The 18,082-nt window shown below is 41.7% G+C and overlaps 1 protein-coding gene across 1 annotated transcript in view; it reads right to left on the minus strand.

Moving 5' to 3' along the window:
• Positions 1-363: 363 nt before the first annotated feature.
• Positions 364-18,082, minus strand: part of crhr1 (corticotropin releasing hormone receptor 1) — a gene marked incomplete at both ends in the record, with an annotated part of 198,324 nt that continues 180,605 nt past the window's right edge. Inside the window, 4 exons of the mRNA XM_080747505.1 lie at positions 364-504; positions 6,690-6,731; positions 9,726-9,861; positions 10,529-10,614. Coding sequence (XP_080603631.1) covers positions 364-504; positions 6,690-6,731; positions 9,726-9,861; positions 10,529-10,614 — 405 coding nt within the window. The remainder of the gene's footprint in view (positions 505-6,689; positions 6,732-9,725; positions 9,862-10,528; positions 10,615-18,082) is intronic.

Raw genomic sequence — 18,082 nt, forward strand, 5'->3', positions numbered from 1 at the left:
GTTATAAGGTATCAGAAGCTTTTTTCTATTCCAAGCTCTCAAAACATACCGTCTCTTTCTCACAAGCCCCCAAAGTCATCTTGGTCGTTGTTTGTGTCTTTTGATCTACCAGGCTCTTGTTTCACAGAGTCTGCATTGTCCTCCACCCTTGTTCCCTATCCATCTTTACCTCCGCAAGTCCTCTTAACGTCCTTCCTCAGTTCCTGGAAAGTGGCGCAGCCTCTCCCTCTCTCCTTTCTCCCTCTCTCCCCAGCCATGCCCCAGTCGTCCCCTTGGATGAATCCAGGGCAGCTATTAGTCAGGTTCCCTGCCCCCAAAGTAAACATCGCTATAGGCCCCAGGACAAGGCCCGAATTCCCCGTCTCATAGCGACGTGGACTGCTTGATGCTGTGAAAGCTGACCCGCGAGGGCGAGGTGGGGATGGACATGGCCTGGGTCATCCGGTTTCGAATGGAGTGCTGCTCCTGCCACCGGTGGAAACGCTTCCTCACGGCCGACCGCACCTGAAACACGGAAAGGGAAAATGGTCACTCGACGACCAAACCTGTAACCATGTAATAGTCTAATACGGGGACGTGCAGAGAGCGTTAGAGAGGCAGGGTCTGAAAGTTCTAAAAGGGCCTTTGGTGAATGGGTTGAAAATAGCCGACCTCCAAGCTCACAACGCGTCGCAGTGCGACGCGTTGTGAGCTTGGAGGTCAGCTATTTTCAGTACTTGATACCACACTAAACTAAGCATAATCAAGTCTAATACTGGAGATGTGCCGTACAGCATGGATTTCTACACAGAGAGGGAGATTCTTTCAACATAGGATGCTGCATTCAAGTTGGACAAGGCAATTCTGTTGAATGCTGCCTTCAGGTATGGCATGGAAAGAGGGCATTTGCGTTTCTTTCACCATAGTGAAAACAGCATGCATGGTCTGGAGAGGGCACTTTTTACAAACGGGTAAAAGGGCAGGGGCTCAAGCCCCCTTTGATGTCTGTGTGCACGTGCCTGCTCTAATAGTCTAGTGCACTTTAACAGCGTATCCTGTGTTACTTGAATCCTTTACTTACTTGAAAGCAATACTGCACTTTATGCACAAGTTACTTTAGTTACAATTTTGTATTGCCCTTAAAAAAATGCTGCTAAATTATATAGATGCACTTTACAATGTTGTACTTTTTTCTTGTATGTATGTTTTTATGTTTTGTATACCGTATTTTCCGGACTATAAGGCGCACTTAAAAGCCTTTAATTTTCTCAAAAAACTACAGTGCGCCTTATAGTCCAGTGCGCCTTATATATGGATCATTCATTGACATTGACATTCCCTTTAGCACAGCTCCATCTGTTGGATGCATAACGCAACAGTAGCGTCTATTATGTGCGCCTTATAGTCAGGTGCGCCTTATATATGAAAACAGTTTGAAAATAGACCATTCATTGACAGTGCGCCTTATAGTCAGGTGCGCCTTATAGTCCAGAAAATACTGTACTAAGGTGTACTAAGGTGCTCCCTTGTTTGCCTGTTTTGTTCCATGTTTTCATGTGGGGACTGCGGATGAAAATTTGCATCTTTGCTAAATCAGTAGTTTTAATTAAGTAGGAAAGCTGAGCTGAGCTTTTGAAAATGGATTATAAATTGCTCCATCTACAGTGTAGATGGAGCAATTTATAATCCATTTTCAAAAATTGCTTTAAAAGTCAAGTACATTATTGTTATTATTTCCATGGCCATCTCTGAACCTTTTACTACTTTCTTACCTACTTCACTTTCAAATGTTTCCAAAGTGATGGCTTTGAACTTAAGCACTAAAGGCAATTAGAGAAGAATTGTCATGTTGACATCATCCACATTGTTCGTTTGCTTAAAAAACCTGGGCTCTTTATTAGAGTGTTGGGCATTTGAGAAGCGCAGCTCTTAAACTGTTCAGATCATTCATTGGCTTGGAAGAAATCTTTTGGTATGGTTCTCTGCAATGGCGTTTCTGGGAGTACTGGCACCAGTGGCCAGTGGTTCTCAAAGTCCTGGGGTCCTTGAGCGGGTATTAATAAGCAACATTGCTTTATATCATAAAAAAATGTTTAATAACTTTAAACCTATTTTATACTTCAGCATTCAACAATGGACAGCAGGCATTGTGATGATGAGAATGCCTATTGTGAATATGAACAGTGTGGAATCTGTGGATAATCCAATATCATGATGAGTGATTTGCAATTATATTCCTTATATAAAACCTGGAGACTTGTAAGTCAGCCACTGTATACTGGCTGTAGTATTTTTATTTTTTAAATAGAAGATTTGAAGGGGACATGGACATACTGACACATCGATGACCCCTGGCATTGGTTTAAAGATGGGGGACGTAAAAGTTCAGAGGGCTCTATTTTCATCCATGCCTTATCCCTAAACCTTTTTGCCATTTTTAACTATTTCTAAAATATTTTTGAATATTTCAAATAGCTCACAACATGCCGATGTACAGTATTTTAAAATGTTTTTTATAAATAGTAAAACAAAGGCAAAGAAGTTCACATCGATAAGGGGTAAGGCATGTATAGCTGAGAATCTCAACAAAAGACACCGTTGTCTACAAGACAAGAAAGAGACACTGGTGTGTACATATTGGGGAATTTAAGAAGCCCGTTTCTACTTCCAAATCATTAAGCAAACAGCCGTCGGCGACGGGGTCCCACCCCTTTCACTGAACTCTTTGGTTCCTATGGCGACGCGTCTACGCAGCAGGCGTTGTGTAGACGCTACGTGGAAAGCTAGCTCTTGCCGTAGTAGAGACGGCCGCAACAGCGGCAGGTTTATCTATCGAGCTCTGATCATTTCCAGCTGCGGTTGTCATCTGCCGTAGCCGTACAAAGCTTAAATTGGCTATTGACAAGAAAGAGACAGAGAAGAAAGTGGTACAGTCAGCTGGGGCATTAAGGCCACTGTGGCCTCAGGTCATGCCATTTTTTTAGAGGGGCACAAGGCCAAACTGAGGGGGCAACGACGGCCATGGCCTTCATGGCCTCCCTGAAATTCCTGTCCTGAATAGGACACATACAATATGTTCATGACAGCCTGGATAATACCAGTATATCATGATCAGGATAATACAGTATAACATCCAGGTTACATAATGGTCTGGAGGATAATGGTCCTGGAATATTCTCAGTGCTATATTTGTGTGCATGCAAACATAACTCCCAGATATAATTTTATATAACACACACATTTCATTGCATAAACCTATTTTTAAGGGAAGAATCAATACGCTCTAATCTTATCTTGGCTCTGCAGCCCAGTGCATTCACGCCTTTAATTAATCACATTGCATAAATATTTAATTCTAGTGTTGTCCCTATTTTGATTTTTTTAATGAACCTATTATTCAAGCAGGTAGGGAACATTAACGTAGCATTACGCACAGACTTACAGCGTTCTTATTCCCCGAGAGACTAGCTGTAGGCACTTTTCTTGTGAACATTAGCGATTCACCGGCACGTTGGAGACCCAACTGACTGGTGCAGCCACAGCAACGTAATCGCACACCTTAAAGGGGAATGCACCAAACACATGTGACGGTATGTGAATTATGTCTGTCTGACTGACTACCCACGACCCGCTCTACAACATAACACTGCTTTTTTTTTTTTAACAATGCTTTCTGTGTGTCGAGAGCCAGGCACGTGCACACATAGACATCAAAGGTGGCTTGAGCCAATTTGCCCTTTTATCAGTCTGTAAAACATGTCCTCTCCAGACCATGAATGCAGTTTTTACTATGGTGAAAGAAATGCAAATGTCCTCTTTCCATGCCATACTTGAAGGCGGCCTTCAAGAGAATTGCCTTATTCAACTCTCCTGAACTTAAAGGACAACTTTAGTTTTTTACAATAAGGGTTCATATTTTAGATTGTAATTAATGAATATGAGTGTTAAAATTATTTCATTTACTTCTTTCTATTGTTTTAGAGATTCTTATTTCAGTGGTTGGGACTTGGGGGCTTGCGTACAAGTGGCTAAATATGTCATTTTACACAGAATAAGCCCATTCCCAAGATACAACGCAACCTTTCATGGTTGGATGTTAGTTATGGGGGCTAGAAGTGTTACTGTAAATAGCAATAAAGAAACTGTATTGACTTGACTATGCTTAGTGTGGAATCAAGCACTGAAAATAGCCGACCTCCAAGCTCGGGGGGAGTCCATTCATACTTTATTAACGTCTAGTGCCGAAGTCGCTTGTAAATATTGGAGGTCCATGGCATGACAACGTTTGTGGCCGATACATGAGCGTTGTAGGGCGGATACATATCTGACTGGCCCTCGCGCTGCACGCTGAATGACTGGAGGTCCAGTGAGTAGCAGCTCCAGCAGGCAGCAGCACCAGTTACGGGGTCTCTTCTCTCTCTCTCTCACACACTCACAAACGCTCGAGCTCTGTCAAAAACATTTAATCTACAAGCTCATATTATAGACATGCCGTGGCTGCCTCTCTTGCTGCATGGATGTCATCAGACACACAGTCACAACTCGTCGTGGAAAACATATCAAACTAGCAAAGTTGTGTTTAAGCTCTTCTTTTCTCTTTAAAACGGTCGGCGACTAGCGATACACACACGCGTGTGTGTGTGTGTGTGTGTGTGTGTGTGTGTGTGTGTGTGTGTGTGTGTGTGTGTGTGTGTGTGTGTGTGTGTGTGTGTGTGTGTGTGTGTGTGTGTTGTGTTGTGTTGTGTGTCTCGCACTCGCGCCTCCCAGTCCATCACTCGTCTCCAGCCATAGCGAGAACCAGCTGACAATGTATCCGCTCTGCGACGCTCAATACACAGCCACACAAGCAATGGAAGTCAGCGACCGATGTTTCCTTGGCTTCACAGCCGAGCATATGAACTTGGAGCCGGGCTGAATGAATGAGAAGACACCGCTGAGTACCGAAATGAAGTCGGGAGGTCACAACATTTCGGCAGCACCGTGGAGCCGAGTTTAGTCGGTTGACGCCCCCCCCCCCCCCGAACCGGGAGGGGAAACCCATATTTGGGTCTGGACATTGCCGAACCGAAATTAGTTAGGCTCCTTATTACAGTGTGAATCGACCCTTAGAGTTGAACCGCTTTAACCACTAGAATTTTATGCTTTAAAGGAGTAGTTCACCCACCCAAATGACTTTTTATCTATTGATTACTCACGCCATGGAGACTGGAGTTCAATAATATTTTTGGGTTTTTGTCACATTCCTAAGACAAAAAAAATGATTATAGTACATTTACCCTGACGGTTTCCCATCCAGGGCCATGCATTTGGTTCCCCATCCGGAATCAATGGGGGTAAATTTACTATAATCAAATAGGAATGCGACAAATACAAAAAAATATTATTGAACTCAAGTCTCCATGGCATGACATGAGTAATCAATAGAAAAAGTCATTTTGGGGGTGAACTACTCCTTTAATTATTGAAAAATAGCAGATATATAGATAGATAGATCTGCTATTTTTGAAAAATCCTGACAATTTGTGCAAGTCTTTGAATATATTGACCCGGTTCTACAAATGTCTTTCTTCTAAATCCTTCTGAGGGTTTTTTGAAAAACCTGTTTCAATGATCAGTGGCTCTCAAACCTTTTCATGTCAAGGACCCCCAAAATGATATGTAATTGACCGCCGACCCCCATCTCAAAATATTACGCATCGCTTATTAAAAAAAAGATACATTCAAAGATTTGCAAATGTTTTTCAAGATTTTTCAAAAATAGCAGATCTATAAGCTCGCATCGCGGCGACTCGGTGCCGCGCTGTGAGCTTGTATATCTGCTATTTTTTAATAGCTAAAGCATAAAATACGGATGCGTTCCTGCCCTAAATGGGTTAATATTTGAAGTGCCAGCGGGGCTGACAATGTCACGTTGCACCGATGTCACTGGTACGAAGCCACTTTCAGCTGAGGCCTTTAAATTGGTTCCCTCCCTAAAAAGCATCGTCTCTCCCTCCCAATTCCCAGCAGGGGCGTCACAAGGGTGGGACAAAAGCGTCAAAAGTGGGACTGAGTTACTAGGGCCCAAGGTGGAGGGGCCTTAATTATTTTATACTTGAGCTAATGAAAAATAGCCGATATACAATCTCACAGCGCGGCACCGAGTGCCGCGCTGCGAGCTTGTAGATCTGCTATTTTTGAAAAGTCGTGAAAATGTGTGCCAATTTTTGAATATATTTATTTTTTAAGCGAACATTTGTAACTAAAATTTTGCTTTTTGGGGGGCCCCTGGAACTAAATGTTTTGAGATGGGGGTGCGTGGCCAAATACATATCATTTTGGGGGTCCTTCACATGAAAAAGTTTGAGCACCACTGACATAGAAACATAGGTTTTAAAAAAAAAACCTTCAACGACTTTTTGCACGATAAAAAAAAAAAAAAAAATAGCAGGTGAGGTCTACAAGCTCGCAGCGCTGTGAGCTTGTATATCTGCTATTTTTCAATAGTTAAAGCACAAAATAACACAGTGAATCCTTGTGCCCAGGGCCCAGAATTTGGTGCGACGCCCCTGCTTCCCAGCACTAAAGACACGGCAGCAGCAGCATTTCACAGGGACACTGAAATCAGCCTAAAGTCGGGGAGGTGGGGGGGATATAAATAACACATCTGCGACTGCGCCTGGGGGGGAATAAAAAACGTTCGATCGATAAAGGATGCGGGATTTGCTTACCTCACTGTTTAGGAAGCAGTAAAACACTGACACGAAGAACCCCTGCGAGCAAAAGACAGAGGGTGAGAGGAGGAGGAGGGGGAGGAGAGAATACAACACGAAGGGCATCCAATACAGCGACTTTGAGCCCGCATCGAGGGCACGCGCTGTTTAACACACTGTAAATACTGCTCGTTACACACCACTCGACATGCGTTCTTAGTGATTTCCTGAGAGCACTTCAGCATTTCTACCACACAGTCATTTAACACACTCACAAGGGTTCATATTTTAGACTGTAATTAGAGAAAAGAGAAGATGAGTGTCAGAATGTTTTCATTTACTGCATTCTATCGTTTTAGGAATTTTAGCAATTTTGATTTCAGTGGGTGGGGGCATGCGTACGAGTGGCTAAATGTGTCTTTTTAGACACAATATGCAGCCGATTTTATTTATTACTATTTGCAGTAATACCGCAGCAGCACCCACATGCTGCCCATGAATGATTGCGGCGCATGGGCTTATTGTGTCTAAAAAGACAAGATACATGTATTTAGCCACTTGTACGCTTTGCCCCCACCCACTGAAATCAAGATTGATGAAATCACTAAAATGATAGAAAGCAGTAAATGAAAACATTTTAACACTCATCTTTTCTTTTCTCTAATTACAATCTAAACTAGAACTGCACTCTGTCGAGGTGCCAACTTGTGCGTTGTGCACAAGTAGGCCATGTATTGTATGGCGATGCCATGAGGTGTTTGTATTTATGTGCTGGTCACCACTGGCATCACCAGGAATGCTGGTCCGTCATTGGCTGTTAATGATGACGTTGTCAGAAATGCTGGTCCCTGATTGGGCTATGGGCTTAAACACACAGTACGTACCTACCTACCTACCTTCCTACATATGCAGCCGAACGCAGTACTTGCGCGCTCTGCTGGCGCAAGTAAATATGAACCCTTGTTGTAAAAAAGTTGTCCTTTAAGTCGTCTTCTAAGAGAAATGGTGCCATCGTATAATGAGCATTAGTAGGACCATTTACATAAAGATAGGTTGGTCTTTGAAAATGGGTAAAATGCTCCTTCGAGATTTGATTGTGTACTAAGTACTGTGCAGTTGCATAAAAGTAAGAATTGTGTGTTTGAAGTTGTGGCTTGAACATTCTCACCTTTACAAATCGTTTGGCAGAAACCTCATCTCCATATTTCATTTTGTGTTTTTTCTTATATGAATTCGTCATTGATCTACAAGCTCTTAATGTGTCGTGCAGTGCTTCATATTTTGCGGGGGAACAAGGGGGAACATGTTCCCCCACCTCTTTGATTGGATCCGGCACCTATATGATTGGATCCGGGACCTTCCCTGTCAATCAAAATAGCGCTGTTTGGTCATTTATGTTTTCATCCTTCCAAATAGAGACCGTTTTGGCTGCAGCATTTTTCTTTACTTCATATTTTCATATTTTTGTTTGATTTCTCTGATGTGGTGCTTCATAAGTGACAGTGACACACAATAGACAAGCTATATACACTAGGGCATTCACCAAATATATGACTATTCGAATATTCGAATCTCAAAGTCACTATTCGACTTTGTTCACCGAAGTCGAATATTCGCTTATTTTTATTTTTGTATTGTTTTGTCTTTAAAAATATATGTATTTCTTCATGGTTTATAAAGCTTGGCTTGATAGGAAGTCATAAGAACCCTGACAAGCACTTGGAATTCTAGGTATTACATTTAATGTGACTTGGTTCCGCAGATAAATATTGTGAAAATAGCAGATCTACATGCTCACAACGCCTCGCAGCGCGAGGCGTTGTGAGCATGTAGATCGCCTATTTTCACAATGTTCGCCTCTTGCATACTTAATATTTGACAGTTTGGTCAGTTTGGCCAGTCCTGTCGAATATTCGACTATTCGAATACTTTGAGGTCGAATAATTCGAATACTAAAAATCACTATTCGTGAATGCCATAATATACACATACATACATGGTGTCATAGAATTTTGTTAACAATAAAAATATATATTTTTTAATATATATAATATTCAGATTGATCATTCCAAATTGATAGATTGACTACCAGTGTTCTGATGTGCCACATGTGCCAAATGTTGCTGCTAATGTTATACTGGGTGCGTAAATTTAGGTAAAAAATATTAAAAAAAGATAAAACCCAGAAAGAAAAAAAAACTGTAAATTGTGTGAGCGTGCAGCACAGGATCCGGCACCTATTCATTGACAAATTAAGCACTAAAGTCGCGATATGATACGTTATATGAGCTTTTGGATCCGCTATTATTGCTTACTGAATGTATTTTTAAGTGAAAGTGGTCAGGTCTGTTAAGCTTGTGACCAACTACACCGGATCCATTGGGAAGATGCCCATTAAAAAGAGCTTGCATGTGACCAAATAATAACTATGTTGTTGGATCCATTAGAACACTGCGTTCTTTTGTCCATCTCCTGAAAAGTAGAGGTTTAGGACAATTAAGGTTTCCACCCTGCGAGCAACGAAAAACATCAAGCAGGGAGCCAGGGACCCCTACAGCCTTTTCATAGATTCCATGTAGTTTTATCGTTTGACAGCACGATCATCAGTGTATTTTGGATTCATGTCAATGTGTGTTTTCAGATATTTAACCACTTGAACCGTCAATGCTTAATAAAGTTGACCTTTCACTCTGTACTTAGTCTGCTCCTTTTCCCCCTCTACAGCAAAGCTCTTTACCAAAAATAGCTGATCTACAAGCTCACAACGCCTCGTGTTGTGAGCTTGTAGATCTGCTATTTTTGGCTAAAGTGCTCAGAATAACAACACTAGGGTCAAGTGGATAATATAGGGTTAGGGTTAATATGTAGAAAAAAGTTTCTATCGCACAAAGATTTGGAGGACCCCCTGTTGAAGACCCATGCTCTAAGAGTTCTCTGAATATTTCACTTTGTCACAAGCCGGCCTTAGTCCGTCAGATCCTTGCCGATACGAAAGAAATACAATAGACAACACGGACGGGTGCAGTGTGTAACTGTCAGTCGGACACATCATACCTGGAACGACTCTAGGAAGGAGTTGAAATAGATGAAGACGATTTGCGATATCTCGTCTTCTCCCGGGTTGACGAAGAACAGCATGTAGGTGATCCCCAGGAGTGGAAGGAGCACCAGGGTGGCCTTCACAGCTTTCCTGCGGACATGGGGGGCACAAGATGGTGAACAGACGGCGACGACAGCCCACGTCACACAAGTTCCCTTTAGGATGGAAAACTGCCCGGGGCGGCGGCGGCGGCAGCGCTTTGTCCTATTCTACCGAGATGCTGTCCTTGATTTTCCATTTCAATCTGCCATGTTTGGTCAGAGTAGGTGCTTGGGATGGGACGATACGAATATTTCATATCACGATTTATTGTGAGAAAAGAAATCGCGATTTACGATATTATCGCGATAATCTAAATCCATTATCATGGGGCGGAACATTTGCCAAAAAATTGCCGATCTACAAGCTCACAACGCGTCGCGTTACAGACATTTGATAGAGTGAAAAAAAGACTATATCAAGTACGTATATTATAAGTACCTTTTACCAATTATAGAGGGTTTTTAATGGTACCGGATATGCAGCTCGGCAAATAAAAGGTGAATTGATCCCAGTGCATGACAGAGGACGATATCACGATAAATAAAATCTCCACGATACGATTATCGTCAGTGTTTTTTTATCACGATAAACGATAATACCGCTTATCGCCCCATCCCTAGTAGGCGCTCTCACCCCACATTGATTCACAGAAAAAGTAATCGCTAAGAAAAGAATCGATAAACGCAGCCCTAATGATACGTTATATTTACTTCACCTGTACTGAATGGTCTCGGACGTGGTGGAGGCTCGCAGTTTGGTCATGAGGATTCTCACTATGTTGAAGAGGAAAATGAAATTTATCTGTGGGGAAATCAGACAGAGACAGCATAGCATAGGGATGATCGTTATAAAGACCAGGCATCTGCACACATAGACGGCGGCTTGAGCCCCTGCCCTTTTATCCATCTGTAAAAAGTGCCCTTTTCCAGACCATGAATGCAGTTTTTACTTTGGTGAAAGAAATGCAAATGCCTCCTTTCCATGCCATATCTAAAGGCAGCATTCAAGAGAATTGCCTTGTCCAGACTCTCCTGAACTTGAATGCCGCAGAAATCCATGCCATTATGCCACATCTCCTGTATTGGTTTGATTATGCTTAGTTCAGTGTGGTATAGGGTGACCATATTTTCAGCCACTCAAACCGGGACGCAAAACACTGTTGCCTAAAACTGGGACCCTAAAAGCAACGCGCACGTTACCGCGCACGCGCGTGCCCATTCTCTAACGTTTGTGCACGCGCACACACGCACCGCAGGGTTGCAAACAGGCAGTGAGTGATTCACAAACAGCCTCAGCGTTGAATTCAGACACGCAATGAATTTGTTCCTTTTTTCTGATTGGTTAGGTGAGCATGTTTTCATGAAAAGAACATGATAAATGTCTATGCAACAACTGAAAACAGCTACTATTATTTTAATTCTGGCGAAAACCGGGACAATTTTGTAGTGAATGTTGAAAACCGGGACATACTGTATTAGTGTTTTAGAGATATTTGTCGGGACACCGGGACACGCAGCTTGAAAACGGGACTGTCCCGGGTAAAACGGGACGACTGGTCACCCTAGTGTGGTATCACGCACCGAAAATAGCTGGCCTGCTATTTTCGATATTTCCACCAAAAGACCCTTTTAGAAATGTCAGCCCCTGCTTCTCTAACATTGCACATCCCTGAGAAAGACTCTGGTGGAGTCATGAATGAGGGTCAAAGCCTTTGAACCTTTGAATGACCCTGTTAGCTTTGACTCAAAAGGTACCGTTCCATTCCGGAGAATATCCCCCGCTATGCGCTGCCGTTCCATTTCCTTCACAGAATGTATCTCACCATCAGAGCACAGCCACTTAAAAGAAACCCATGATTGCACTGTAAGCCTTGTACTTGTATGCCTTAATACACTGGTTCCCAAACACTGGTACAGGCCCCAATTGTGGACCGCGGACCGATTTTTGTGGGTCGCGTGTAAACATCCCATTTTCTCCTTTTTGTTTCCTACTCCTAAAAAAAACCTTATTTCAAAAGATTTAAAAAAGTTTAAACAAAAAAATCTCAACTTTCCATCAATTAACTCACATTATGCCATAAACGTACTACACGTCTTTGATCTGTACTAGTGCCAACTCAAGAAACGTCTTTTTAATTAATCAAAAGTTTTATATTTCATAATCTAATTTTGATTCCCAAAAACTGCTCTAAATCCATACCGTTTGCCTCCGCGACCGGACCGATTTGACTGTAGCACCGTTTATACAGTCCGACGGGCAACACAGTCCGGACATTGGTTCCGGGCACATTTCTCACATTGGTTTCTCTGTTAACTAAAAATGTTCATATATACACTTTCCCGTGCTCCCCAGAGGAAGTATAGAACCATCGCGATCTCCTCTTTCTAACGGTGCATATGAATCCATTGTCGCGATCCAGCGGATCGAAGGCGCATTAGCGTTTTGGGCTAGTATGCTAATATGGCTGGCCTGGAGAAAATCAAGCGCCCCCCCCCCCCCCCCCCCATCAAAAAAATAAAAAGGTACCTTGTGTATTCTAAATGACGATCAGATAGTAGGAGAGCACCACTTGGTGGTTTTCAAAGGCCATTGCACTCTAAAACACACAGTCATAATGACAGTATATACATATCATAATGATCTAGGTCATCTTACACATGTTCTATTGAAGCCTAAATCTAATTATAGGATATATATATATATATATATATATATATATATATATATATATATATATATATAAATTTATATTTTTGAAGCGGTGAAAACCGCTTCCTATGAATGGCTTTGTGTGTCCCACGCCCATATATGGTCATTTCAGTCCAGAATGAACAGGGTTTTTCAAAAACACAATGTATGTCACCTCATGTCCATATATGGTCACTCCAGGCCAGAATGAACAGGTTTTTTCTGTCCCGTACGTCCAGAATATCAGTCCAGAATGAATAGGCTTTTTCAAAAAGCAAAATGTGTGTCCCATGTCCATATATGGCCATTTCAGTTCAGAATGAACAGGTTTTATCTGTCCCGTACGTCCGTCCGTCCGTCCGTCCGTCCGTCCGTCCGTCCGCCGTCCGTACGTATGTGTGTAGTGTCCGTCCCGGTCTGATGATTGGATACTTTGAGGATTGGTCAAGCTTCACATGACAATTCGGCCCTTCAGATAAAATCATTAATTCATTCAGAATATAAAGAATGTACACTCTTAAAATTGTTGGGTCAAAAACAACCCAAGTTGGTTATTTATGTAACCCAACACGTAACACTGTTTTGGACCAGCCCAACATGGGTTATTGCAGACCAACAGGGTTGGGTTAAGGCTGTGACCCAGCATGTTGGGTTGGGATTGTACAACCAAGTAATGGGTTAAAAGTGACTTTGCTGTTGGGTTAATGTGATACTGCTGATGGGTTGGAATCTAACACCCAAAAATGGCTTAAAAGTGACCTTGTTGTTGGGATTGTACGCTCATTCACATTAAATCTATTCATTTTTTTTTTTTTACAACATTTTCTTCAATGACATTTTTCATGCTTAATCTACTCAAGGAAGAATGCATGCAGAGTAAATTATGCATTTAGTCGTGGCAATATATCACAACTTTGAACACAACAGATTATGTGGTGCTTCACATTAAAAGAACAGCAAACCTGTTTGTACTTGTCAGTCTGGACCATCTTAGTCATGGTTTCTGTTTCTGTAAGCAACTATGTTTTTTTATATATTTTTTAATTAGGGATTATGACTGGGCTACATCCACTGTGATCATCTACAATACAATGTTGTTTTCTCTATCTAAAACCATAAAATAATGGAAAAGTTTGTAAAAAATATCTGTATGGGAGCACAGTTGCATGCTGGGTAACTGCCCACCCACTTAGTTTAACCCAATAGTGGTGCAATTCACAAACCAATGTGTTGATAGACAGAGAGGGCGGGTCTATTTTAACCCAAGTTGGTGCAATGCAGTGAACCATGTGTTGGGTAAACTCGAATTCAAAAGCCTATACCAACACTTGGGTTATGAACTCAATGCATTTTATCTGATGATGTGGGCGGGCCATCCATAGCCCAACAGATGGTTTACTAATTTTAAGTATTTTTAATCCAATGTTTGGTCAAACTGACCCAACCTTTGACCCAACAGTGTCAACCCAGCAAAAGGGTTGAACATTTGACCCAACATTTTTAAGAGTGTATAGATCACAGAGTTCATAACTTTAGAACACATAGAATAAAAGTTCACCGCTTCACTTCGAACCGAGGTTTGATTTTTTCCTTTGTAAGAGGGGTAGTGTGGCTTTCGATAGAAGCAAAGATTTATTATATATGTAATTTAAGTACAAAATATGATTTTGGCCCCCATAAAAAGGTGAAATTAAACAAAATGGCTGGCACCAGTTTGGTAGATTTTTATTAAAGGGTGGCATTCAGTGGGTTAAAAACAACATTTTTCAAAAGTATTACATGAATAAAATCTGAAAATGTAATAATTTTCATCTCCAGTAGTTGCAATACCCGCTGTATCCGTCTGTGATGTCGGCACTATGAAGTCATAGTATGACATCAACATGCAGACAGACAGCCATGGTGGCGTCACTGTATATTATCAGTGATGTCAGCATGCAGACAGACAGCGGACATCATCTCCAAATTTGGGCATTAATTGTTTCAGCATGCGGCTGTAACCATGGTGGCCACACTGTTCAGTGATGTCAGCATTCAGAAAGACTCTGGACAGACAATCTCTAAATTAACAGTTATTGCGACCGTCAGGTCGCAGTTTAGTATCAAAACCTCCACCGGCCGTCCGTCCGTCGGTCACACGTCACACGTCACACCTTTGCCCTGCTCATATCTCCGCATCAGTATGACATCACACTGCTTGGTGTGTGCCGTCAGGGTCATTTGTGTACGGTGTGATGTCATACTGATGTCAGCAGTGTGATGTCATACTGATGTCAGCAGCTATGTCTCTATATATGGAGTTATATGTTGTTCGTGTCCAAATATGGGGCTTGTGAGGTCAGACTTAGTGAGATTCGTCGGTTATCTCCATATATGGAGGGAGAACCAGCTTATGAGCCGATGAGTTGTGTCAGAGTCGAGATCCTGCTTGCATCTAATCTGTCGGTATAATGCCGGTCTTATATAAGGGTCATTTGTGTACGGTGTGATGTCATACTGATGTCAGCAGTGTGATGTCATACTGATGTCAGCAGCTATGTCTCTATATATGGAGTTATATGTTGTTTGTGTCCAAATATGGGGCTTGTGAGGTCAGACTTAGTGAGATTCGTCGGTTATCTCCATATATCGAGTGATGTGTTGGTTATCTACATATCTGGAGATTCAACCTTCAACGATTTTGACATCTTGTTACTAATCTGTCGGTAGATAATGCCGGTCTTATATAAGGGTCATTTGTGTACGGTGTGATGTCATACTGATGTCAGCAGTGTGACAGGAGATAAGCGACCAACGGTCGCTTATCTCCCGATTAGGGAGTCTTACTGGTATATATATATATTCTTTAAGAAGTAGTGAAAAAATTCTGATCTACAAGCTCGCAACGTGGCGTGAAGTGACACGTTGTGCGCTTGTAGATCTGCTATTTTCCACTAGTTGTCCCGGGCAAACGTCTATTTGGGTCTCGACCTGGAAAGTTTGGGAACCTCTTAACTCATTCTGTGCCAGATGCCAAAATGGCTCCAAGGTAGCTGTGCCGAGATTTTGTATGTTTTTCTTTACTATGCAATGAAAAAAAATGATTTTTTTTTATATTCTTTTTCCCCACAGAAACAGACACAGTTGTTGTGATTCAGTGGCAAAAAGAATTTTGTCAATCGGACAAATGGTTCCAGAGATAGAGCTGTTTGAATGAAAAAAAGTGTCCATCCACTAGAATGGACACACATGAACACACATTTTCTCAATCAGCTAAACGAGGGAGCGAACACACAAACAGAGAAAAGCATCTCTCTGATCTCAGGTCATTTTGACATCTTTAAAAAAAAAAAAAAAAAAAATGTTTTTTTTTTTTTTTTTTTTTTTCTATGTAAAAAACACAAAAACCGTCATAAGCCGTCATTGGCACACAGGGCTATTGGAAAAAAACCGTCATAAGCAGTCATTGGCACAGAATGAGTTCACTATATTTGCCCTACCCTACTCAGATAAAAGAAATGGTAACACTTTATATTAAGGTCGCCTTTACTCATACAGTATGAAACATTTTCATTATTATTTAAATAAGTTCATCTTTATTCTTCACCGATATATTATGGGCCCTATTTTCGTCCATGCCTTACCCCTTATTCCTAAATTTCTTTGCTTTTATTATTTCTTTTTTACTATTTTGAAAAACATTTTTTATAGTTCAAATAGCTGATCTACAAGCTCACAACGTGTCAATGTAGAGCAGCTATTTGAAGTATTTTAAAATATTTGTCAAAATAATAAAACAAGGCAAAGACGTTTAGGGATAAGGCATGGACGAAAATATAGCAGTATAATGTCTACTGTATGTGAGATAACTTGGTGGGATTATTTCTGACATTTACTTATTGCTCACTCAGCAGTGCAGGTTATATTAAGCAAAGCCATAGCCTGGCCTGTCTAAGCTTAACGTCAAACGTATGATGAAACTGAGGGCTGTAGATCTACAAGCACACAACGCCTCGCATCGCGAGCCGTTGTGTGCTTGTAGATCTGCTGTTTTCACTAGTTTAGTACATTTTATAGATGATAAATACAAAACGAGCGGTTTTGGACATACAAGGTTCCACCCAACAACGACCATATGCTATAATAAATATAAGGTGCTGGGAGTGAAAATTATAATGTAGGGGTGCCTCGGATTAAAAACATATTTATCCCGAGGCACCCCTCGGGATGAATATGAAAACACGCCTCGGATTAAAAACATATTTATCCCGAGGCACCCCTCGGGATAAATAGAAACACGTGAGTACGACCTGCGTGTAAAAGATGTGAATATTGTCAGCAGGCATTTTCTGTTGACAGCCTACTCGTTTCTAGGTCCTTGCTACTGTCCCTCTCGCTGGAGTACAGTGAGGTAATATACATTCCAAGGTTGACGACGCGGGTGCCAACGCACCCTTCTATTTAAAGAGAGCGTTGCCCTCATGCTCAGGGGCGTCGTACCACATTCGGGGCCCCGGGTACAAGGATTCACTGCGGGCCCCCCATGAATGTTCTTCATAGGAGGAGGGGGTTATTATGCATTATCTTATGCTTTAACTATGGAAAAATAGCAGATATACAAGCTCACAGCGCGGCTGCGAGCTTGTAGATCGGCTATTTTTGAAAAATAGTGAAAAGTCTTTGAATATTTCAAATCCTTCTAAGGTTTTTTTTTTTTTAAAAACCTATGTTTCTATAATATGTTTCTATGTCAGTGGTGCTCATGTGAAGGACCCCCAAAATGATATGCATTTGGCCACGGACCCCCATCTCAAAATATTTAGTTCCAGGGACCCCCCAGAAGGAAAATGTGAGTTACAAAATGTTCGCTTAAAAAAATACATCAATTCAAAAGATTTGCACAAATTTTCACGACTTTTCAAAAACAGCAGATCTATACAAGCTCGCAGCGCGCGCACTTGGTGCCGCGCTGTGAGCTCGTATATCTGCTATTTTTCAATAGCTAAAGTATAAAATAATTAAGGCCCCTCCACCTTGGGCCCTAGTAACTCAGTCCCACCTTCCCCCCCCCCCTTGTGACGCCCCTGCTCATGCTCAAGGCAGGGTCTCTTGTCTTTGGCCCAAAATGGACACAGGGACAGCTGAGGAAGCAATGCCGGTCTGTCCCATCTCAAAGCCCCATCAGACAATGCCATGACGACAGAGACTGCACTGTATACCCGGCTCTCAGCGGTTTTCAACACAGATTGTCAACAATGCTTTATTGAACAACCGAAGCGCCGATGCTGCGGCAATTTCCCATGTGACGAGCACTTGATGAAGAATAGTGTCTCAGTGAAAAATGTCGAGCGCTGCTTTTAACAACGGAGTAGAGTGAAGAGCATGATGATGATGAAACATGGGAAGGTAAAACTTGCTGAATGGGTATTTTCCGGTTCCACTAAGAACTGACCTTGGCCTTAACAGATGCCTAACAATGGTTCAGTGAGTGACTATGTATCATACTTGACACTGGATATTCATGCTCATATTACGGTTTCAATAGCTTCATTCGTTGTTGTCTAGTGAGAAAGATAATGACCGTTTTTGAATATATAATTGA

This window comes from Nannobrachium achirus (assembly GCF_963921795.1).
Source record: "Nannobrachium achirus genome assembly, chromosome: 18".
Classification (NCBI taxonomy): Eukaryota; Metazoa; Chordata; class Actinopteri; order Myctophiformes; family Myctophidae; genus Nannobrachium; species Nannobrachium achirus.